The 24,959-nt window shown below is 39.3% G+C and overlaps 1 protein-coding gene across 1 annotated transcript in view; it reads right to left on the minus strand.

Moving 5' to 3' along the window:
* Trpc5 (transient receptor potential cation channel subfamily C member 5) overlaps window positions 1-24,959 on the minus strand; it is a 246,973-nt gene that overhangs the window by 120,368 nt on the left and 101,646 nt on the right. The window contains exon 2 of the mRNA XM_051179000.1: window positions 5,170-5,568. Within this exon, the coding sequence (XP_051034957.1) occupies window positions 5,170-5,547 (378 nt within the window). The 5' untranslated portion in view covers window positions 5,548-5,568. The remainder of the gene's footprint in view (window positions 1-5,169; window positions 5,569-24,959) is intronic.

Genomic DNA, 24,959 nt, shown 5'->3' on the forward strand with positions numbered 1-24,959 from the left:
TATTTGGAAAATAAAAAAACCAAAACCAAAACCAAAAACAAACAAACAAAAAAACCCCATAAAGCTCCTAAGTTGTCAAATTTTACTTTCAAAGAAATAGTCTGTGGTAGGTAGAAAGTTGGCTAAAAGGGTTAGCGTCTAGAGCAACAAGAGGAACACACACACGCAGGCACGCAGGCACGCAAGCACGCAGGCACGCACGCACGCAGGCACGCACGCACGCAGGCAGGCACGCACTCCCCGATACATTTTGGGTGTGGAGAGTCTACCAGATAAGATGTAACAATTTTTATTTGAAGATTTTATTCCTATTGAAAATTCAGGTCTCTATGTGAATGCTGATACTAGAATCCAATAACAACCATTTATGCTGGGTCTCTGATCATTATTGTAAAGTACTTTTAATATAGCTGAGTAAGGGGAGGAGCATAGGGGGACTGGGGTGAAGGAGGAGCAGAGGGATTTTGCTGCCAGCATGGAACTTAAGACCTTGCCTACTAGTGCAGAAGATGGTCCTTCTTTATCGTCTCAGGATTGATGGAAGTCAGCTGTGCCTCATTTTCTAGAGAGATGAAGGGCAGGTGGTGGTGATGGTGGTGGTGGTGGCAGCTCTGTGAAAAGGTTTGTCTTTCAGATTGTGTGTGCAAGGGGTACCTTCCTGCAAATGGTATACCCAGATGAACTCAAGGCCCACTAGGAGGCATATTTTGCTCATATACCCAATTGCTTCCAGGTAAACAAATCTTGTTTTTATCTCAAAGAAAGACGGGGCTCTCTAGCACTATGACAGCATAGTATTATGGTTGCTCACATATGACTTATCATAGCAACTGTCAGAATAATGGAAGACAATGAAATAGTAGAAGCTCAGAGTTGAACTTGGGGCAGAGAGAACAAAGCTCCCGAAGAGACTTGAGGATGGAGCTGACGGCTCTGTGGGGGTTTAAGATACAGTATTTATTTATGATAGTGGAAAATTGACAAAGGAGGTATTATAATGGTAATGACCAAAGGTCCTAGCAAAACTCAGACTACACAATTAGCCTAGCCTGGGTTTCATGTGTCTGATTTTTGTAACATGAGCAGTTTGTTTTGATGAGTTAAGTTTTGCTTCTGCCAAGGAGAGGTCGCATCAACTTGTACTTTAGTATAAGTTTCCATGGTCCCTTCCTGACTGGCAAATCCCCAGCATTTATAGAGCACAGGTATACATGAGCGAGTGAGAGCCACAAAACCTGGACTCAGTATACACTCACCACCCAGCTAGGAAATTGTCCTGTGCTCTCTTCTTCTAAACAGTAAGGAGGCTAAGTGCGATCGATTACAAAACCTCCAAAAGTCTTGTTTGAAAGAAAGTCTTGTGATTTTCCTGGAAGATATCTTTAACTCCTTCATGTTCTCCAAAAATATTTGTAAGGCACTCCTTATCAAGTGTGTACTGGTTCAGTATGGAGAGTGTAAGCACGAGTGATGGTTTGAAAGAAAATGGCCTCCAAAGGGAGTGGCAATATTTGGAGGTGTGGCCTTGTGGAAGTAGGTCTGGCCTTTTTGGAAGAAGTGTGTCATTGTGGGGGTGGGCTTTGAGGTCTCCTTTGTTCAAGCTACACCCACTGATACAGATCACTTCCTGTTGCCTGCTGGTCCAGATGCAGAACTCTCAGCTCCTATCCAGCACCCTGTTTGCCTGTATGCCACCATGTCCCACCATGATGATAATGGACTGACGTCTGAAACTGTAAGCCAGCCCCAATGAAATGCTTTCCTTTGTAAGAGTTGCCATGGTAATGGTGTCTCTTCACAGCAGTAGAAACCCTAACTAAGACAGTATGGAAAGAAGTGGGCATCAGGCTTTTGGTGCACGTTAAGAGGACTAGGTATTGCTAGAAATGAGGGGACCCACTAGTACAAGGTGTTGTGAGATTGATTTCAAATAAGCGAAAGAGCCAGTGTAGTACAGGAACTTAGAGGTTCATAGTTGAGAATGTCTTCAGGGGCTTAGCTGGGCAGAGTGGGATACAGAACCTATCAGTTTTGATGAGTTTCGTAAGATGGACTGAATAGGAAACAAACTCAACTTCTCTTCTAAATCTCTTAAGCCTGTTGTTTCTAGGGAGGTCATCTATTTTCTATTCATTTGACTTTTCTCATAATCTCTGTGCTAGGATCCTAAGATTTATAGTGAAGTAATGTGTCCTAGTGTATGGCTTTTGAAATTTTATCCACTTACAACCCCTTTTCACCCAAGAAAGTTTTATCTAAACCAGGTGTATGGGTATATAGGATAGGCATACATATTTTAAACATTTACTGATACTAGATCATTAACAAATTTTAGTCTGAAACAATTATTAGATTTATTTTATTAAAGATGAGACCAGGTTTGCATAGTAATGAGATGAATGTGCTTGCTTATATTTATACAAATAATTAAATCTTGAATATTTGATACCACAGGGTGTAGATCCTTTTCAGTGATTTTTGGAGTTGAACAATGTTTTAACTTTATAATCATCAGTGCTAAGAATGCTGCTATATATAACCAGATAGTATGAATTGCAGAATTATTTAAGAATCCTATTTAAGAAATTGTTGGACATTCTGAGCTAATCCCAAGCTAAATTTCACTATCTGACTTTTTTTTATGAAATAACTCAGTGAACAGCTTTAATATCAACATCCTAGCAATCTAATCCCAAGATAAACTAATTTAATACTTAACATGCTTAGGGATTACAAGAAAAATATTAAGAGTATTTGTTTTCCATAATTATACCATTATGTTTCTGCAATATCATAACACTTGGTATGTATAAAAGCACTGTAGTTCATATTAGTCAATAGTCTCAAACCCAAGCTGACAAGTGTCGTTGACATTGTATATAGTGCCAGTGTGTGCAATGTAAAGGGTGCATATTGTGTATTCAGAACCAAGGCTGCAATGAGGCTGTGTGATAGAAACATCATGAATGAACATTGCCAGGAACAACTGAGATTTCACTGCATGTGGTGAGTCTGAATCACGTTTTGTTTGCTGTGCATTTAGACACCTTTTAATGTTGCTGACTTTTAAAAGACTAATGTAATTATTTTCAATTATGTGTCTTTGTATGTCTATGTGTCTGTGTTCACAAGTGCAGGCACCTGTGGAGACAAAAAAAAAAAGGCATAGAATATCATGGAGCTTAGTTACAGATGATTACAAAACACCCAACTTAGTTGCTGGGAATTGAACACAGATCCTCTGCTAGAGCAATACATGTACTCAATGAACCCCCTCTCCAGCCTTTGTTGCCAAACATTTTGTAATAGTCTGCTTCAGTTGTGGGATCTGATCCTAGTGATTAAAAATGATTACGAACTTTAGTGTGATCTTAAACGATTGACTTAATAATCTTATTTCTTACTGACAAACAGGGATGATGATGACAATAATAATAGTAATAAACGATGATGATATTATCTAGCTTATAGAGGTCCCTGGAGGGTTAAATGAAGTATGTCATATTAGGATGCAAAGCTCAGTTCTGGTTGCATATTACTTATTCATTGAATAAATATTTATCACGTATGTTGCGCTGGTAGTGTAAGATAGCAAGGGGCAAGAGAGATGGAATCTTTACTTCCTTGGGCATTGTAAATGCTGATGGGGAAGGGGGTTTATGCCTTTTACTCAAGGAACTGCTAATCTGCCAGTTTCAGATTTTCATTCCATTTTCCACTCTGTCAATTCCAATACTTTGTGAGTTGTCACTTAATTTATTTTCATTGCTTATTTCCCAAATGAGTCAGTATTGAAAGCTGAAGATTTTTTTCACACCCAGCTTTGGCCATATCTCATAATACTTGAGGATGATTGTCTCCATGTTCATCAAGATGCTGATTTGTCTCCTATATTTGACCAATTCCATACCAATTTCTTCACCATGCCGATAATGTAAGCAAGAAGGCCCTATCAGAGTTTTATCAGATAAGCCACCTTATCTTGATCATCCAGCCTCTAAAACATGGTTATCAAAACAAGCCTGTGCTTTATAAAGTCCATTGCCTCAAACGTTTTCTGCTAACAATGGGGGACAAACTAATAGAAAACATCGTAGTAGTAAAGGTATGGGCAGGGATAATAAGATCATTTTCCTAATTTAGAAAGGACAAGCCAGCCAGACACTTCAGGATGGCTTGGAGCTGCAAAAAGAATTGATGCAGGGAGACTAATGAGAAAAAATTTCATGTCAGTGTAGGACAGCGATGCATCAGAATCCCCTTGAGGGCCCGTTAAGGCCCAGCTTATTGGGCAACATCCCAGAGCTTATGATTTAGTACCACTGTAGTGGAGATCTAAGCCTTTGCATTCTTCATAACTTTTCAGGAAATGCTGCTGCTGTCAGTCTAGAGGATGTACTTTGAGAACCTCTTATTTAGGAGAGTGATGACAGAAGAGGCAATACTAGTGAGAACAGGCTTCGAGAGGACAGAGAGAGGAAGGGAGAAACCATAGGGCTTAGGAATTGAACATGGGTGTCAGATTTGACTGCGAAATCAAAGACACCACGTTTCTGTGACTTAGAGACTATGAGACCCATAGAAGCAAACTCACAAACACCCATGAGGAGATATCAATGACATAGCATGTACTAGGAAAATGAGTGAGGTTTCTAGCTTTGTTAGCACCATGGCACTCAAGGCTAAAGTCTTCCTGTCCTGTCTGTGGAAGAAAAGCCTCCCAGGAGAAAGTGTGGGTCTGCGCTTGGTCTCTTTGGTAGAGGGTAACATTTGAGTAGGGGGAAGGAAATTTCTCCATATTGTGAATATGAAGAACATGCCTTTGCACTGTGAAGTATCGGTATGTTTGAGTAACTAAGAACAAAAGACAACACAAAAGAGTAAATCAGATGAGGAAGATGAGGATGATCATGATGGATAAGTTAGTTCTAGCACAGTTTTTTTTCTATAAATCATTTAACCTCCCACCCCCCACAACTCACTCCTTTAAAAAAAATTGAAATAAAAAAAAAAAAGAGTAAACTGGCAGGGATTGCCCAGGGCAGCTCCTGAGCCAACTGATAACAGTTTTTAAGACAGGGCTTCTCGATTCCGGAGTGCTGAACCTTTCCCTGGAACTCTGATGCCCTGGTATTGTGGCTGCTTTCAGCCTATTGGGAATTCTCTTACCTGCTTCTCACCGCTGGGCTTTCTGTAGCTAAGCAGAAGCTCCACAGCGCCCACCACTTCCTTGCGGATGGCGTAGAGTAATGCATCGCCCACATACACACTGTGGTTCAGCAGTAGCTCCATGATCTCCAGGTTCTCGTTCTCAATGGCAATGAGCAGGGCGCTCCTGCCCAAAGGATCCATGCAGTTGATGTTGACATTGTAGTAGATCTCAGCCTCTTGCAGTGCCTGCTTCACGGTGGCATAGTCCCCCTTCTCCACTGCATTAAGGAAGGCCTTCTCTTCAGCAGAGAGCTCAGTCTCAGCCCTCACGATTTGGAGGGGGATACGGTCTCTGTATGGTGAGTAATTGACCTTTTTGTAGTACAGCTGGGCCATGGTTCATAGCAATTTAGAAAGCTAAGTGTGGAGAGAGAGAGAGAGAGAGAAAGAGAGAGAGAGAGGAAGATGAAAGATAGTTTTAGTTACCTGAAGGTTTCAAATGGCCACTTATTAATCCATTTCTAATGGGATTTCAAAACCCCAAATTGTCTGAATGACATCAGTGTTTCCCTGTTACTGAGGAGAAGAGGAGCAAAAGCCCAGGTTTTGGTCAGAATGACTTGGGCTTGAACACTAACACTTAGCATCTCTGTGATCTTGGATAAGTTACTCAAACCATCTACCACATTTGTTCCTAAGGTTATCCATTTAAATACCATTAGCAGTTATCATCTAGTGCTTACCAAGTCTCATGCTAGAGAAAAACTCCTACCTTGAAAAGCTACTTGGATGGTTAAAGGAGTTATATATTACCAAATCTCCTAAGACACAAACACAGTTTACACTGTCCTTTCCTTCCTTTCCACGGCTGAAAATATCCATGGTAATACTTCTGATCAGTGGCATTAAGTTGCTGCTCACTTAGAACCAGTTTAATTTGGTCTCTGGGGCCTGTGAGTCTTTCATAATTGAATTTTCAAGCTTACATTTGCCACTGTTTCAGATGTACATTTCAGACTGAAGTACTATTTTAGGAGCTTGTAATATAGTTCACCTAGTAGAATGCTTGTCTGGCATCCACAAAACCCTATGCTTGATACTTAGCTCCACCTGAGCTGGATGTGTGTGTGTTTGCAATCACAACACTCAGAGTGTAGAGGAAGGAGAATCAGAAGTTCAGGGTCATTCTTGGCCACATAGTGAGTTCTAGGCTGGCCTAGGACACATGAGACCATGTATTTAACAAAAGGTAAAAGGGAATATATATATATATATATATATATACACATATATATATGTATATATATATATACATATATATATATGTGTGTGTGTGTGTGTGTGTGTGTGTGTTAAGCATTGCTGTCGCTGTCCTCCTTGATTGTGGTCATTGGAGAAGTATTGACTCCAATAAGCCAACACCATCTGCAAAAGATGAGCATGGACTCACTCCCTAAAGCCACTCCTGATTTCTGCTACCACTTCAAACCTTGAAGCTAACAGACTGGAGAATCAATTTGATTTAATTCTGACAAATGAATGGTCTGTTTTGTTTGTGCCAGAGCCAAGGTCAGATCACACTTAATAGAACTGATTGTACGGTGAAAACTAAATAGATTTTTCCTGAGTTCCTACAAAGCATTCACATTTCCTCTGGAAGACCAAGAAAATAAAAGTACCTTTGCCTTTAATCATACAGAATGAATCGCAAGGTAGAGCTTTGCAATTTGCAGATCAAAATTCCCTCACATTCCTCACTGACTACTTGTACTGTCTTTCCAAGGTAAGAATGATGATCCTTTTCAAGGGGGAGAAAAAAGATTAGATCCATGAGCTGATTGGCTCTTCTCTCCTCAAGTTCTCCAAACCCCTCTTGAGTAAAGATGGCCTTATTTTAGTACTTTTTGTTGAGGAGCCATTTCAATGGTGGAAGTAAATGGAAGTGTAATACAAAGCCCCCGTCTCATCTCCTGGATGTAAGAGAAGTCGTGGAACTTCCACAAACATTAACTTCACTCTTTCAGGTAATTACATCCCTGCTTTGGCAGGGTGAGAAGCATATATTAGATCAGGTAGCATTTGCAATTCATGTCCTTGTGATCCGGGAAGTTAGCATTTGTAGATGACTGTTGGCTGCCTTTTGCCCTGAACATGCCCAAATGACAAATTCTTTCTTTCTTTGTCCAGCTCTCAGAAGAGAAGGTGCTGTTTGGCTCTCTAGAGAAACTCTGCTATGTCTTTCACTAGTGTGTTGTCAAATTGACACAGACGCCAGTCACCTGAAGTGGGAGGGATCCTCAACTGAGGGCTGGCCTCTATCACGCTGGCTTAATTGCTGGTTACTTTAAGAAGGTGTGGTTCACTGTGGGTGATGTGCAGTTGGGCCTAGGCTACGTAAGAAAAATAGCTGAAACTGGGTGGGGGTGGTGCATGCCATTAATCCCAGCACTTGAGAAGCTGAGGCAGGTGGATCTCTCTCTCTCTCTGTGAGTTCAAGGCCAGCCTGGTCTACAGAGTAAGTTCCAAGATAACCAGGGATACACAGAGAAACCCTCTCTCGAGAAGAGAAAGAGAGAGAGAAATAAAGAAAGAGAGAAAGGAAGGAAGGAAAGAAAGAAGGAAGGAAAGAAGGAAGGAAGGAAGAAAAGTAGCTAATCAAGTCATGGGGAGCAAGCTAGTAATAAGCTTCTTCCGCGTTTTCTGCTTCTGTACTTGTTTTGGTTCCTGCCCTGCCTGACAGCCAGTGATCAAGAAGTGCAAGACAACTGAGCCTTTTCTTCACCACCTTCTTTTTAGTTGTGTTTATCACAGCAACCGAAAGAAAGCTAGAACAACTACTGTCAAAGAATTTGGCAGAGTCTAATGGAAATCGGCACCTAGAGGAAGCACTTACCAGTAAACAGAGTATGACTTCGATAATACTAACTTTAGACTCCCTCTCCATGTTGTCATCAGAAAGTGGGAGCAGAGAAGAGTGTGAGCCCTCACAACCCCCACCCCCCTCCGGAAAAAAAAAAACACTCAAGAGCGCTCAGGCTTTTGTTACCATAACTTACTTGATGGAAACACACTGGGTGCTTGCAGTGTGCCCAGAACTCTGCTAATCACTGTGGTGGTGGGGAAGATGGCAGAACAGGCCCTGCCTCGGCCCTTTTTCACCTGCACCCGCTGCCACATGTTGGACTTCCTAATCAGCCTGACTCCAATTTTTCTCCTCCACATCTAGTCTGCCACTAATTTGTCCTATGAAGCACAAATCTCATTCCATGTTGCTTATCTTTCATGATTTCTCGTGTGTGTGTGTGTGTGTGTGTGTGTGTGTGTGTGTGTGTGTGTGTGTGTGTAGGCCCAAGATTAATATCAGATTCTCACTCTGTTGCTTTCCATCTTATCTTTTGAGACCTGGTATCTCACTGAACCTTGAACTCACTAATTTGGCTAGATTTTCCCATCAGCAAGGTCTTATGTTTGCCTGCCTTGTGCAGGGATTATACACGTGGACTCTCATGCTCAGCTTTTTCTGATGTGGGTGCCTGGGGATCTAAGCCCAGGTTCTCATGCTGGTGTGAAAAGCACTTTACTTACCGAACATCTCCTCAGCCCCTACTGCTATTCTTGCAATGGAAACCACACTCTTTATAAGGCCTGCAGCGTCTTGGCTCCTGTTTCCTTTTCTGACCCCTTCTTAAACTACTCATCTTTATCTTAAATGTTTAACCCCATGATGATTCTTTTGATTTTTTGTGATGCCAAGATTTTTCCATGCCAAGATTTTTTTCCAACTGTGAGACCTCTGATCCCAAATTAATTAAATCATTTTTTTTACTATTTCTTTCTATCTTTTAGTTCCTGCAAAAATATCACCCCAGAGCTGCCCTTTAATCACCCCCTGTAAATTAGTCCCTTAATATTTTCTCTCTATGGTCCTGTCCTTTTCCTCTTTAATGCTTACCAAAATTTCTACTTATTTGTCTTATCAGTTAATTGTTCTTTCCAAATAGCCTTAAAGCTCAAGTGTAAGAATTGTACAAGGTCCTGTTTTTTACTATGTATCCAGTGAATGGCACAACCTGGATTCTTGATTGACACTCGATGAGTAAATGAGACAACCTTATACTTGTCTATTTTCACCCCATCTCAAATTCTAGCCATAGTGAGCTGTGTTCTGAAATTGTTTTTTTTTTTTTTTTTTTTTTTTTTTTTTTCCTGACGAGTTCTTCTCATCTGGGCATAATCCCACATACTCCACTTAGCTAACTTCTCCTTATGTTTCAGTACCTCCTCAACTATAAGTTCTGTTTTCTGTAAAACTTTTACCCAGTGCCTGCAGGAATTCAGCCAGTCTTCCCATTCTCTACTGGTACTTTGATCACATTTCTTCAGTGATGCTGACTGCATATTTGTCTTCCTATGAAGAGGGTAGATCTCTGTATCCTCAGCACTCACACAGGTCTAGAATAGGGCAGGTAGTAGTTATAGGCATTTAAGGGACAAAACCAATTGGGTGTTAGCAGAGTTAAGTACTAAGTAGGTGGCACTAATTTGATGCTTTGTGATGCTGGAGAAAAGGTTTCAGCTAGGAACTCTTGTGCTAATCTTTGGAGGATGAATTAAATATACAAAAGGGAGGGCCATTCTCTCCGGAGAGGAAGATCACAATGATGAGACTGCTCATGGCTTGGCTGAGAGATTGTTGGGGAGAGCAGCGAAAGCTACTTTTCAAGCTACAGCAAAATACTAGAATTAGGGATGTAGTTCATAACCTCAGTTTTTTCAACTGAGTAAATGACCTTAAACATTTTCCACTTGCCTCTTAAGAGGCCACAATAGAAGAAAAGGGTGGGTAAACATTTTCTGGAGCTCTATGATCATCTTACCAAGGCACCACTGTAGGAGAAAGAGAAGATACAGGCAAAAATGAAAATGAAGGAAAAGACACATTCAGTTCCCTATTATGAGCTAGGCGGTATGCCGGAAGCTGGGGCCCTAAAGATATAAAAATAATTATTATAGTTTTGAATAGTTAATGTTTCCTGGGCACTGTGCCAGGTGCTGGGGCTGCACCATTACTACAACTGCTTCTAATAGTAATGAATGCAGCAAGCAGCGCCGTTCATTACATTCTCACTATGTGCCAGATGCTAGGTACGTGGGTTAAAAATCATAGAGGAAGATGACACTAAACTCATGATAATTTGAGGCTTGAAGCAAGCATAATTGGATGATATATAGTCAAACCATATTCTAGTTCTCCATTTTTGTCTCTTCCATTTGAAACGATCTGCTGTGTTTTATTTGCAACAGGCCGTGTTAGGAGAGCCCTCATAGACTTATGTTGAAAAACTTTCCTCCAAAGTTTTGCTTGAGATTATGATATTACAGAGGGATTCTTTAGCATTAAGCCACTAAATCTCCAAAACAGCCACTGGAAGCGACACTGAATCATATGGCTAAAATCTCGTAATAGCTTTACATGCATTTTACTATTAGAAATGTTATTATCTTTTAAATAAAAGTTTTTCTGACTAGAAGAACAGGAAAGATGTGAAAAGGGGATAAAGGAGAGGCCTTGTGTCTGACCTTGGGAACCACTTTTTTAAATGAACATATCTTTTGAAACATTTAATTAATTAACTAATTAATTAACTTTATGTCCTGACTGCAGTTTGCAGTCTCCCCTCATCCCCTCCTCCCATTCCATATCCCCTCCCCCTCACTAAATCTACTTCTCCCTTTCTTTTCAGAAAGGGGCACACCTTTCTGCCCCTTTGGGTTATCAACAAAGCATAGCATCTCAAGTTGCAATAAGACTAGGCACCTCCCCTTAAGGCTGGGCAATCTAGCGTAAAGAGGAGTAGGTTTCCCAAAGCAAGCCAAAATGATAGGGCCAGCCCCTGCTCCCTTTGTTAGGAGGCTCACAAGTATACCAAGATACCCAAGTGTTACATATATGCAGAGGGCCCATGCAAGCTCCCTGGTTGTTGGTTCCGATTTTTTGAGTTCCTATGAAACCTGGTTAGTTGATTCTGTGGGTTTTCTTGTGATGGCCTTGAACTCTGGCTCCTACAATCCTTCCTCCCTGTCTTACACAAGATTCTCTGAGTGGGCTAATGTTTGGCTGTGTGTCTCCCCATCTATTCTTGGGGACATTGTATACTGAGGCTGAAACAAAACTCTCTTTCCTGTGTTACTTGTTCATCTACAGAAACATGCATATGTTTAATGACTTGCTATGTTCTTGGAACTCCTCTTGATCCCACAACTGGAGCCAACTGACCTTCACAGCGTTCACCTCTTGTCAGGGGGATACTGATCTTTTCTCCATGTGTTTGCTACCATTCTTCCATCACCATTTCTCAGGTAACAATGGGAGTGTTTGGAGTCTCCGGAGGGTCTATTATCAGAAAGATACCTTCCTGTTGCTCTTTAGACTTGCCAGATTGCCTTTCATTAACTTAAGGCAAACGTTGACATCTGTTCTTAAGTAAAAAAAAAAAAAAAAAAAACAAAGCCAGCCTGATTTCTGCCAGTAAACCCATTGCCAGTAGAGCCCCCCCCCCAAGCATGGAAGATTAAGAAATCTCTGACAAGCTGTCTCAGAGGGCTTATTGTGTTCTCTCTTTCCTTTGATGCTGGCCAGAGGAGTTTGTCTAATGGCATCTGTGACATTTGTGGGATTAAATCATGTGATTTAAGGAGTTAAATTGATGGACTGGGCCAAAGGCCAGAGTACAAAGTCGACTTGCCATATCCCAGCCCAGATCACTGCCCAGTGCAGGGCTTTTTCTGTGAAGAAGACAGTCTAGCTTTCCACCTAACTAAAAATTAGCTTCGTTAGAGGAATCTGGTACCTGCACACTGGTTAGACTGTATGCCAGATGGATTGGGGCTTTACTATTTGAACTCTGTGACCTCTCACATTATCCATGTTAAGTGTCCAATAGTACATGCCTTCATTGCCATTCTGATGCAAAGAAATTTAATCTGATACATTTTTTGCCACCTAAAGGATGGAAAACTGACAATGATTCTTATTATATGCCAAACACTGTGATGTTGATAGTGCAAATTTCATGGGCCAAATCCTATGTGAACTAGTTAGAAGAAGGTTATGGAATGTTGATTGTCAGAGCATGTTGGCTTCTTCCCAACTACCATTTCCCTCAGTTCCTAGTTTTATTTGATTTATTTTTTTCTTGGATTTTGAGACAGGATCTCATTATGTAGATGTTGATTGTCAGAGCATGTTGGCTTCTTCCCAACTACCATTTTCCTCAGTTCCTAGTTTTATTTGATTTATTTTTTTCTTGGATTTTGAGACAGGATCTCACTATGCAGCTTAGGTTGGCCTTTACCTCACTGTTCTACCTTAGCCTCTCGAATGCTAGGATTATAGACATGAGTTACCAGTTCAAATTTTGTAAATGCTAAAGTAGTAAGTAGTCAAGTTCATATGATTATTCTCCTGCAAAATGTTCTCCAGGTCATCTGAAATACACTCCAGCTAAATGAAAGGGATCCTGTGACAATGTCCGCTTTAATAACTATGTGGTTAATGAGCACCTGTACTGATAGGAAACGAATCTCTCTGAAACCACATACCTATAACTTTTAGTTCCTGGCACTTCTTCACTCTAGAAAAATGTCCAAAAAATGATTTTTTTTCTTCCCTTGATGGCCTGGAAATATTTGATGTTAGCAATCATGCTTTACTCTGTCCAATTATTTCCTTATCTGGAATTAATATTCTACTTCTTAATGTTATGGTAGTAACCAATCATTTTTGATTAGGTTTAAGGCCTTCTCCATGAGATGGAACTCATACCTGACACTGCTAAAGTGGAAAAGAACCTGTACTAGAGAGATCATGGGCCCTAGAGGAAAACAAAATACTATTATTCTAAGGGAACATAGCAATAAATGACTCCCAATGACATATTCCTATATCAATAGATAAGAACATCTCTGACTCCACATTGAGGAAACCTCTTCAATTGGTCACATACTGTTCATTTACTATTTAAGCATTTAGCCCATTCAGTCCAAATATAATTATATGGTATTATACATTATGCTTACTTTACTATTTTCAGAAGCTGATATATAGTAAGTTCTCAACAAATATGCATGGAAATATTACATAACTGTGTGGTAGGGATTGAGATGGGGAAATGCTCTATTGGTAGAAACCATAAAACCATGCCCTTATGTAAGAAGCAACTCCTTCACCATATTCAGTGTCTTAACTACTACAAAGCTAAACCAATATTGGTTATTTTGTTTATTGTGAGAGGGAGGAAACAGGAGTTGGGAAAATGATATAATTTTGGCCAATGAGATGTGCTGGAGGGCTTATTTTCTTCCTCCCAAAAATGATGTCATTTGCATGTGATACCAAAGACTTTAGCAGCCACTATATGTAGAAGGCCAAACACTAAGCAATGCAGCATACATGAGAAGGATGCCATAAATTAGGTTATTGAACTATTCCCCATGAGTATCACTTAACTTCTACACTTCTAGTTGTTCAGGATGATAGCTCCCTTTTGCTAATCTACTTTTATCCAATTTTGTTAAAAGAACTAATGTAACACTAAAATGATAGCATTTTCTCAAATATAAGTCACTAAACTGAAATATCTGAGATATAGAATAGTTGAACAATAGTTCTATTAAAGTAGTCTGAAATATCTACCTACTAAAAGCCACTCAGTTCAGATCACTTCATGGCTGTGTGTAGAGCTTAAAAATACACTTGATTTTCTTAATATTAAGAATATTCCAAAAAAGAATATTCCAGATCACAAAAAGAATGAATATCCTCAAATCCTTAATTCTGTGGAGATACAACAACTTAATGTCCAAACCTAATAGAAATGCCCCAAATAAAAATTATATACTCTTAGGAGTAAGAACTCCTAAGAATTCTGAATAAGATACTAAAATTCAGCATTTATTTACTTAAAGAATTTAAGTAAAATTATGAAGGAAATAAAATAACTCTACAGAATTTATTACTCTAAATTAATAATAAATCCAAATGTTTGTGAAATATTAAACTCAGCCATTAAAATTCAAGAACAAAATATAGTACTGTAAGTACTGATATTCAATTTTTTGATTCTGAGCAATATATTAAGAAACCTGTGAAACTATTATGAATGTTTGGATAGAAACAAAAATTTTATTTATATATACCAAATATATATACTTGATAAAATATCCAAGAAACTAACAAAAATCTGCTAGAAATAAAAGAAATTTTGGCAAAATGCAAGAAATTATCACCATCATTTAGAAATCTACATGAAAACATCCATTCATTATAGGAATATTGTATAAAATTCTTATGAATAAAGTTAAAAAGAAATACTACTCATGTAACAAAGTTATGGGAGAGTATAAAAAGGCCTAAAGAAATGGGAAAACATTGAATAGACAGATTTTGTCTACAAAGTACAATTTTCCATAGTAGGATATACTTTTTTTTTAAAGGTATCAATATTCAGGATTTATACAGAACTGGGCAAAAGTGATGTTTAAATGGAATGATAAATGTGTAAAAAAATTACATGAAAAATTTGAGCATGGTGAAGAAAATATACCATCAAAAATGGCACAATAAGGAACTCCAATTGTTATTCCACTAAACATCAACAGCTTGACAAAAATCAGCTTTCCATGTATTAAACTCCCAGGCCTAGCTCCATCCACCCAGCATACACATTGGCCTAGCCTGGTGAGGTCCTTAGAGCCTTGCTTACCAGCACCATTCCCAGTCCCTTAGGCTTCTCTCTGCTCACACTGTTTGTGTAATAGTTCAGCCATGACTGCCCAAGATTCCTACCCCACATCACCAGAAGGCCCAGTTTGAGTTGATCATGCAGCCTAGCCTGGTGACCAACTGGGATTTCTTCCTGCTTCTCGCTTCTCACATTTCCCAGGCCTAACTCAGGAAGCACAGCTAGCTCAACACCCAGGCAGACGCAGCAAGAAGTCACATTTGCTGGTTTCCTTGGTTACTGCTGAATTGGAGTTACACATTGTCCTTCTAATCATAAATCAACACTGAGTATCTGAAAGATTGACCTATCAACATTTGAAAATAAAATAAGTCTATACATTTTATATGTTCGAGAAGTACTCAAAGATACTAACTGTAACTTCCAAGGTAAACATTAAGGAAATAACAAAAGTCAGGGTGACCCACAGCTTTAATCCCAGAACATGGGAGGCTGAGGCAGACAGATTTCTGTGATTTTGAGACCAGCTTGGTCTACATAGTGAGTTCCAAGACAGCGAGAACTATGTAGTGAGACCCTGACTCAAAAAATGAGAGAGACAGAGATAGAGACAGTAAAACAGAGAGAGAGAGAGAGAGAGAGGGAGAGAGAGAGAGAGCGCGAGAGGAAGGGAGAGGAGGAAAAGGAGGGAGGGAGAAAATAACTAAAAAATAGACAGCAAATGAATTGAGAAATACAGGCCACGATGAAGTGGGGAACAAAGTATATGTAAAACAAATAGAAAATAAGTATTATGTATGCAAAAGTCCAGTGAGTAGACTTCGAAGGATTTGGGCAAGAGGAGTAATCTAGGCAGCATATGGGAATAAGACATAAAACTACAGAGCTAGAATTACCAGCCAGAGTACATTGTATATTAGAATCACTTGAATAGTGTTAGCACTATTCAGCCCTTACAGTATTTTAAAATGCTCCCCGAATGAATGTAATATGCATCTGAGACGGATCACCATCATTATAAATGGTACCTAGTGCCGTTGGTCATGGATGCAGTCATCATAGAAAGCAGAAAGATTAGAACTATTGAGAGAGTGCCTATAGAGGATGGAGAAAGGCCTAGATCTCTATTTTCAAGCACAGTTGCCATAAACCACATATGAATATTTAAATTTAAATGAAATAATTCAGTCTTTCAGTTGTAACAGCCACAATTTATTTTACATCCCCATCACAGTTTCCACTCTCTTCCTGTCCCCACCATGTTGCCCCCCCCAGCACTTCCCCTTTCCCCTCTACAACAACCCCATCCACTCTTCCTCAGTCTCCATTAATAAAGGGTAAGGCCTCCCATGGGTGTTAACAAAGCATGGCACATTAAGCTGAGGCAGAATCAAGCTCCTCTCCTTGTATCAAGGCTGAATGAGGCAACCCAGTTTGGGGAAGAGGTTCTCCAAAGCCAACTTAAGTGTCAGGGACAGGCCGTGATCCCACTGTCAGGAGCACCACAAATAGAACTAGCTACACAGTTATCACACACACACAAAGGGCCTAGTCGGCCCCATGTAGGATCCCTAATATCAGCCACAGTTTAAACACTTAATGGCCACATGTAGCTCATGATACTATACTGGATACTGAAGGAATAGAACATTTTCATGTTTGTTGACCTAAATGACTTTTTTTTTTTTAACTTCAGAAATGTCTGTAATAAAGAAGACTCTCCCAATTCTAGGAAAAATACACAATATATGGATCCTTGGATTTGTATGACTCATTTTTATGGCTTTGGGTATATATACACTATTCTTATTAATGTAGGATATTTCTTCTACTTGCTAATCTCCATGGAAGTTTTGTCACACTATTAGCAGCTGGATTAAATCGATACTCTTCACTTTCCCTAGTGTGAAAGCAAGAGAAAAATATATATATTTTTTCTCCCTCAAGTCATTCAGCTGCACAGGGGACTTTAAATCTTTTGCTCAGAAATCATTATCACGATGTGATCATGATGTTCTTTGAAGCAGTCAAGGGAAAGACCGAAAGCAATGACACTGATTGTAGAAAACAAAAGGCAGTATAATTGGTTAAAAAGTCTTGCATCTGGTTATTAGTCTGAGAGCTGCTTTTATTGTTGATTGTGTAGGTCATGACAAATCATTATCTGTCTTCTTTTGCTTTCCCCTTATGTTTGATATCTGAAGTGACAGTGTTCACACAGACGTTTATTGGCAAAATCTCTTTAAATGGGGCAGAGGGACTTCTTAAATTGTAATTCTTAAATTCTTAAATTATCTAATTGTAACAATTAGATAATACAAGCAAAGAGTACATGGGAGTTCCTTTGATTTTTTTTGTAGCTTCTCTACATCTATGCAATGATTTCAAAAGAAAAATAGAAAAATGTATGCATATACACAAATTATGAAAACTTCCTCATAAAAATTCAAATTCCTCATAAAAATTTACCTTCTACCTGTGCATTGTTAATGTGATCATTCCTAACACAGGGTTTCCTACCCACTGTTTTTTACTTATTATTGTGTCAGAACTTTTCATATATGGCTTCTACATTCACACTTCCTATATCTCTATCCTTCTCAGCACCCATTTCCCTTGTAGGATAGTGGCCTCGATTTAGGATTGGGATAATGTGTTTCATACTGTTACATACTAACATATCATGCTAAGTGACTATATAATAGTTCATTAGTTTTAATGAGCTACTGACTATTCTCCATTTTGAAGACATTTAAAATTGTATCCATTTAAACAGAAGCAGACACCCAGAGCTAATCACTGAGCCAAATTTGTGGAATCCAGTTGCATAGAGGGAGGAGTGATGAGCAAAGGGGGCAAGACCAGGCTACAGAAACCCACAGAAACAGCTGACCTGAACAAGGGGGAGCTCATGGATCCCCAGACTGATAACCAGCATTGGACCGACTCAGACCCCCTGAACATGGGTCTCAGTTAGAAGGCCTGGGCAGTCTAAGGGACCTCTGATAGTGGAACCAGGATGTATCCTTGGTTCATGAAAGGACTTTGGGATCACATTCCCCATGGAGGGATACTCTCTTAGCCTAGAGGCAGGAGGGAGGGCCTAGTCCCTACTCCAGATGACTTGGCAGATTTAGATGACCCCTCCTGGAAGGCCTCACCCTCTCTGTGGAGTTGAGGGGGGTGGAGGAATAGGAAGGGGTTGAGGGGCATGGGAGGGAAGGAGAGAGGGAGGGAGGGTGAACTAGGATCGATGTGAAATAAGAAACAATAATGAAAAAAATGAAAAAAGATTGTATCCATTTATGTCCAAGGTTATAAATTATCATTTGATATATACATATATTTGTATATTAAGATCTTTACATATATTCATAATTATTTTCCCAGTATAGTTTCTGAGAAGTTGAGGTATTTTTGTAAAGCTCTCACTTCATATGATGAATATCCTAATATTGGTTTCCTTTATCAGCAATGGCTTCGGAACCTAGTTTTTTTCATGTTCAGTATGAATGACAGTCCAAAGTTCTTTCTTTCTCAGATGGTCTAAGACTCTGTGTTGCTTAAACAGATGGATACTTTGTCATGAATGAAATACATGTAAGAGTTTTCAACATATGTCACTTTCATATGTGAAGATGAAACATTTGGAGCCCTTCAACTGATGGCCTATCATTCCCCATAGTCACAAAGAAACATCTCTGCTTCAGAGTAGGATATTATAAAGTGGCTTCCAGATTTTAACAGATCTTTTTTCTACCATGTTTTTTGTTTTTATGTTAATACAGTGTCTCAGGGAGCCCCAGCTAACCTTAAACTTACTATGTGGCCAACAATGGCCTGAACTGATACTACTCCCAATGGTTGAACATCCAAATCTTTACTACCATACTAGGCATTTTTTCCATCTCTAAAAAAAACTAAAATGAAAACGAAGAAGAGTTAGAAGTCAGCTGTTGCTAAGTAAAATCCTAAAGGTTTAGATTAAGTTGAGTTATTAGGGGTGGTAGTTAGGAAAACAAATAGAAGACTAGGGCTAGGGTTGAAGATTTATTGTTGGGTAGGATTTAAGTAGGCAGCTGTAGAAGTCCAGGATAAGAATTTACATTGTCTTGGGCAGGACTGTTTGGAAAGAAAGGGAATAATATAGGAACAGGTAATATGTTTCCAGCTATGTGTTGGAAGAGATTGAAAATCTAGTTGAAAAGCTAGGCATTGGGAAGTCCTCTTAAGTTTTTAAAGAAAAAGAGACCAAAAAAAAAAAAAAAAAAAAAAAAAAAAAAAGATGTGTAAAGTGATTCTAATGGCTGTGCCAATGGAGAACTAAATTGTGACAGAATGGAACTTTTGCTACAGATGAAGGGAATCCACCTAGAATGGAAAAGAGGAGAATTTCTTAAAGTTACTTCAAAGGAAGGCTAAAACAGGACTTGATAACAGAGTAGAGGACACAAGACATATGAAGAAGCACAAGGTAACACCCAAGTCTATGCTCAGTGTTGGGAGGCCTTCTTTCTGTGTAACTGAGAAAGGCCGCATCGTAGGCTGATTACCAGGTGCCTAATATCGTTGAGGTAAACTGAGTTTCTGTTAAAGAGATTCTATTTCTTCCTGACTTCTGTTATTACTGCAAAGATGCTTATTTCACCCTTTTGGTCTTCATTTGGCAGTGGATCTTTACATTTACCTTTGTTTTTCTGTCCCAGAGGGTCTTAAATGCTAAAATGAACACAGAGAGGAAGTTCTGCTGAGTGCTACCTTATAAATGCAATTGCCTTCCATGAGATGGCCCTGTAACGTTCTCATTTTGCATATTGCGTTCTCTAAAACCAGGTCAACCTTGTTCTACCCCCAAAACTTCAGTTTTATACAAGGGTATGCTTCCCACAAAACCGTTTAGTTCTTTCCTTCCTTGCTTGGCCCAACATGGAACATTTGAATTTGGTATGTCACAATAGCATAGCTTCAAAACCAAAAGAGAAAAAACACATCACAGTGACTTAGATGGAAAGATTGGTGTATGCTGCTATGTGTCAAATAGTGCAAATAAAGAATACATTCTAGAAATGGACACTGAGGTCTCCATTGTCTTTACTATAGCTTGAAGAAGGTAAGGGAAACACTTGCCAAGATCAATTCCAGGCCTAAGATCAACTACTTATTAATATAATAAAGGTTTTCAAAGCATTAGTACCATTTATAGTTCTTTGAACCCACTGGGTTATGTGCAGCACAAAGTGAGGGCACAGTTGTCAGCCATTTACATACTTGATACAGAATGGTAAACAGGGTAATTCAGGCCAAAAGCTATGCAGTGTGAAGGCCAAACTATCAATCAGTGTATGTCTTTCTTATCGATTAAATATACTAGAGAATCCTAATAGAATCCTCCTGCATTGAATTCAGTCTAATATCAGGAGCCTTCTGCAAAGGCAGAACAGAAGTAGCCTAAAAGAAGGAGTTACTCTGATTTTCTGTGGTTTGTAACTACAGCCTTTTAGTGATAACTTCCAGAAATAGCAGTCATTTCGCTCAAAGCCATTTTGAAGGATCACTGGGACCTTTGATTTACATCATAAGGAGAACCAGACAAGGTCTTTCTTCTGCTTGAGTCTAAGGATTGCTCTGTTAGAAGAGATAGTTTCCTCCTTTGTCCCTTTCAAGAATGAATATTGTGCCCATTATCTCTATTATTAATGGAACCCATATCACTGCCATCTACTAATAACTTCAGCATATCTCACATCTGGATGGCAGATCACGTGTTAGTCAGGATGCCATCTGTAGCTCCATGTAATTACTGCTGTAGGCCTATTCCATTTTTTAAGCATTTCACCTAGTTCTTCAATATGTGTTCAACCTTTGAAATAAATAGAAGAAATTAACATTTACAATAGCCTTCTTACCAAGTGTTTCATATCCTGGCTCATTCTCCTCTTCCTCTGATGTTATATTTCTAGTTACCTATCCAGTCTGTCCCTGTTCTCTTCATTACACGATGTTGTAAACTGTTTTTGGCTGCAAACTTGGGCTTCTTTTCATTTTTTTTTCTTCCTCACAGACTATTTCAGATTACAGTTCCCTTGTCTTCTTCTATCTCCTGTCCTTTATCCCACCAATTTCCTTGTTAGGGAAGTATCTTTTGCAGGTGACATTGAGTCAATTTGGAATGTACTTTGACATGACTATAGGGAAAGTTTTACTAGCACTTTAAAATGCATACACATGTATGAGCCTATGATGAAAAGCAAGTCACCAATGACACCAGGAATGTGTGGTAGGATGCTAGTAGTTAAAGGGTTAGGGTAAATTTATAATTCAAAATCCTGAAATGGGCAAAAATTCTACTCATGAGCTAAATTGTTTTCCATTTGTATACATAAATTAATGACTTCCTCATATTTTTTCCTGGCAGACAGTTTGGTGTAATCTGCATATCACCAGTGATTCATGGAGCTGTAACTTGACTAATGTCAGTTGACCTGAATCTTTCTGAAGCAACATTTATTTAGTCACATTGTGCTACTACTTTATAGTAAGAAGTCCAGCAAATTGAATTCAGTAAGTTTTGTAATGTACTGTGCACTGTGGGACTTTAATTTACTTTCAGATTTTCTTGAATACTACTATCTTGAGATTTTGTATTTCTCATAAGAAAAGTCCCTCCTGGCCACTGGCACTCCCACTGAAATGTCTCTAGAGCCTGCAGGCTTTTAATTCTCTTAGAGCTTTATAGTTACCAATTTCTTTTGCATACATTGTCTCATTAATTCTTTCTTTTATCCTTGCCTACATCACAGAATCATCATCTGCCATGAGTATTTTTAGCATCACAGAAATAAATGATTCCAAGACTCTAGTACAAATAAGTGTCAGAATCAGGATCATAACCCAAATTTCCAGATTCCACAATTCAGGCTTTTCTCACTTAGTAAAAGATTTTTGTTTGTTTGTTTGTACAAAACTCAGTGGGGTACCTTGCTCAGCCTTGATACGAGAGGGGGAGGGGCTTTGTCCTGCCTCAACTTGATGTGCCAGACTTTGTTGACTCCCCATGGGAGACCTTACCCTTACTGGGGAGTGAATGGAGGTTGGGTGGGGGAGGAGGTGGGGCGTGTGGGAGGAGGAGAGAGGTGGGGAATTGTGGTTAGTATGTCAAATGGAAAAAAAATTAAATTAAGAAGAAAAAAATTGAACTGATTTGTGAGTTTTCTCTGCAGACATTGCAAGGCTCTGCTTTGTGTTGCATTTGGAGATAGTCACCAATACAACATTTAAGATCCAGAAAGGATTCTGCCCTTGTGGGTTTTTACTAAGTTGCATGATGCTTAAACAACATGTATACTCACACTCTTTCATTTTGGTAGAAGATACCTTCCCCATTTTAAATTTTTTTTACACCTTAGAAGAATTCACTAATTCAGAGGTTCTCATTCATAGTCTAATAGCTCTTCAGATGGGATCGAGTCTATTCATTCATCCATTTCTTTCTAGAATAGTAGCATTGATGTCACAATCCACTACGTATTGTAGGCAGTAAGGTTGGCTCAGGTTTGGGGTTAGGAAGAAATGCAGGAATCAGATCCCCTGGAGCTGGCAGTTATGAGTTCTGTGACATACATGATAGGAGCTGAATCTGGGTCCTCTAGGAAAGCAGCAAGTGCTCTTATCTGCAGTGTCATCTCTCCAGCCCTGTCAATTACTTTCTTAATACCTGCTGCCATGACTTGCTTGACTTTGGAATTGAACTGAGTGGGTGGAAAGGGAGAAATGACAGACACACATTCAGAAAGCCTGGGATTGAATAGGTCATGTCATCTGAAGGAGATGCAATAGCAGCTGTATGAGGACATGGGCTAGGTGACATTGGTAGGTCTTCTCAGTAGGGGAGCAACTTGAGCTATAGTCATGTGAAAGGAGGAAGCTGTAATTGACACTTGTCCCATATACTGCCAACTTCTGTACTCAGACCAGGGGAGGGCCATTTTTCCGAGCCCCACCCAGAGAAGGCCTTACCATTTCTATGGTTCTGAGGTACTGAGGTCCTATTCATGACTGTGATCATGTCAACAATACACATACATATTCACTCAGGATGCCATTTACTTCCCATAGACTGCCATTCATTCAAAGTTGTTTTAATCTGCATTTTTGATGGCTAGTGAGGTTATCCACCTTTTATATGTTTATTAGTCATTTGTTTTTCATCTTTTGAAAATTGTTCTTTCACTTCACTATTCCATTTACCAACTGGATTTATGATTTCTTATTGTTTAGTTTTTGGGGGTTGGTTCTTTGGATATTTTAGAAATTAGTCCTTATACATAGCTAGCAAAGATTTCTTCTATTTTATAGGTTGTGTGCTCATGCAATTAACTTTGTTATAGGGAAATTTTCTAATTTTGTGAAATTCCTCTTGTCAGTTATTGGTATTGTTTTCTAGGTGACTGGAATCATATTATGAAAGTCATTGCTTGTATTAGTGCATTTCCTAGTTTTTCATCTAATAAGTTTGGTTTCAGGTCTTATACTAAAGTTTTTGATCCAGCGGGAGTTGGTTTTTGCTTTTTTTCCCATTTTTTAAATATTTTTAGTTTCATTTTACATTCCATCCTCAGTTTTCCCTCCCACCCTTCTTCCCATCCCTTTCTCCTCCCTCCCTTCCCCCAACACCTTACACCTAGCTCATCCCCAGTCCACTCCTCCTCACCAGTAAGGGATTGCATGAGGAGTCAAAATAGGTTGGTGCATTAAGACTGAGCATGGCATCTTACAATGGGGAAGGGGCTCTAATGAGTTAGCTCATGTACTGGGATATTACTGTGGTCATACTGCTACTGAGCATGGCTTCCTACCCTAAGGAATTGGCTCTAGTAGGCTAGCTCATGTACCAGGTTCGTATTGTGGTCTTACTGCCAGGGGGCCCTCAGCTTGTCCAAGCTTCATAATTGTTTCTCATATACAGATGGCCCTGGAGTCTCCACAGTTGTGGGTGTAGAGTTCATGAATTCCCAAGAGCTTGGTTCAGCTATCTCTGTAGTTTCTTCCCTCATGATTTTGACCTCCCTTGCTCATTTAGTCCCTCCTCCCTCTCTTCACCTGGATTCCTGGAGCTAGGTCTGGTTCTTGGTTGTGGACCTCTGTGTCTGTTCCATCAATTATTGGATGAGGGCTCTATGATGATAGTTGGGGTATCTATCAATCTGACTACAGGGGTAGGCAAGTTTAGGCATTCTCTCTACTATTGCTAGGAGTCTTAGCTGTGGTCCTCCTTATGGATTCTACTGGAGAGATTTTGTTGGAGAGGTGGGGAGTCTTTGCTACTGGTGGGAGTAAAAATATGTGTAGCCATTCTGGAAATCAATATGTTGGTCTACCTCAAGACCCAGCATACCACTCTTTGGCATTTGCCCAAAGGATGCTCATTCATACCATAAGGACATTTGCTCAACTATATTCATAATGGCATTATTAATAATAGCAAGAATCTGGAAACAACCTAGATACTCCTCAACCAAAGAATGGATAAGGAAAATGTGGTACATTTACATGATGGATTACTACTTAGCTATAAAAAATGATGACCTCATGAAATTTTTAGGCAAATGTATGGACTAGAAAAAAAAACATCCTGAGTGAACTAACATGTACTCAGAAAGACAAACATGGTATGTATTTACTCACAAGTCGATATTAGATGTAAAGCAAAACAACAAACAAAACAAACAGACTAAAATCTACAGTTTCAGAGAATCTAGGTAGCAAGAAGGCCCCTAAGAGGGTCACATGGATCATGATGGGAAGGGAAATTAAATGGGATCTACAGGACAAACTGGGGACAAGGGTGAGGTGATAAAGGGGGAGGAGGGATGAAAACTGGAGGGAATGAGATGGCCCAGGTGTGGAGATATATAGTGGAAGAGCAATGAAAGAGGTAATAGAGAGAGCCACTATGGGCTTAGGGAGAAACCTGGTGCTGGAGTTGGTTTTTGTAAAGCATGAAGAAAAGATCTAGTTTCTTTATCTTAACATGGACATCTAGTTTTACTTGCACTATTTGTTAAA

This window comes from Phodopus roborovskii, unplaced genomic scaffold (genome assembly GCF_943737965.1).
Source record: "Phodopus roborovskii unplaced genomic scaffold, PHOROB, whole genome shotgun sequence".
NCBI classification, from domain to species: domain Eukaryota; kingdom Metazoa; phylum Chordata; class Mammalia; order Rodentia; family Cricetidae; genus Phodopus; species Phodopus roborovskii.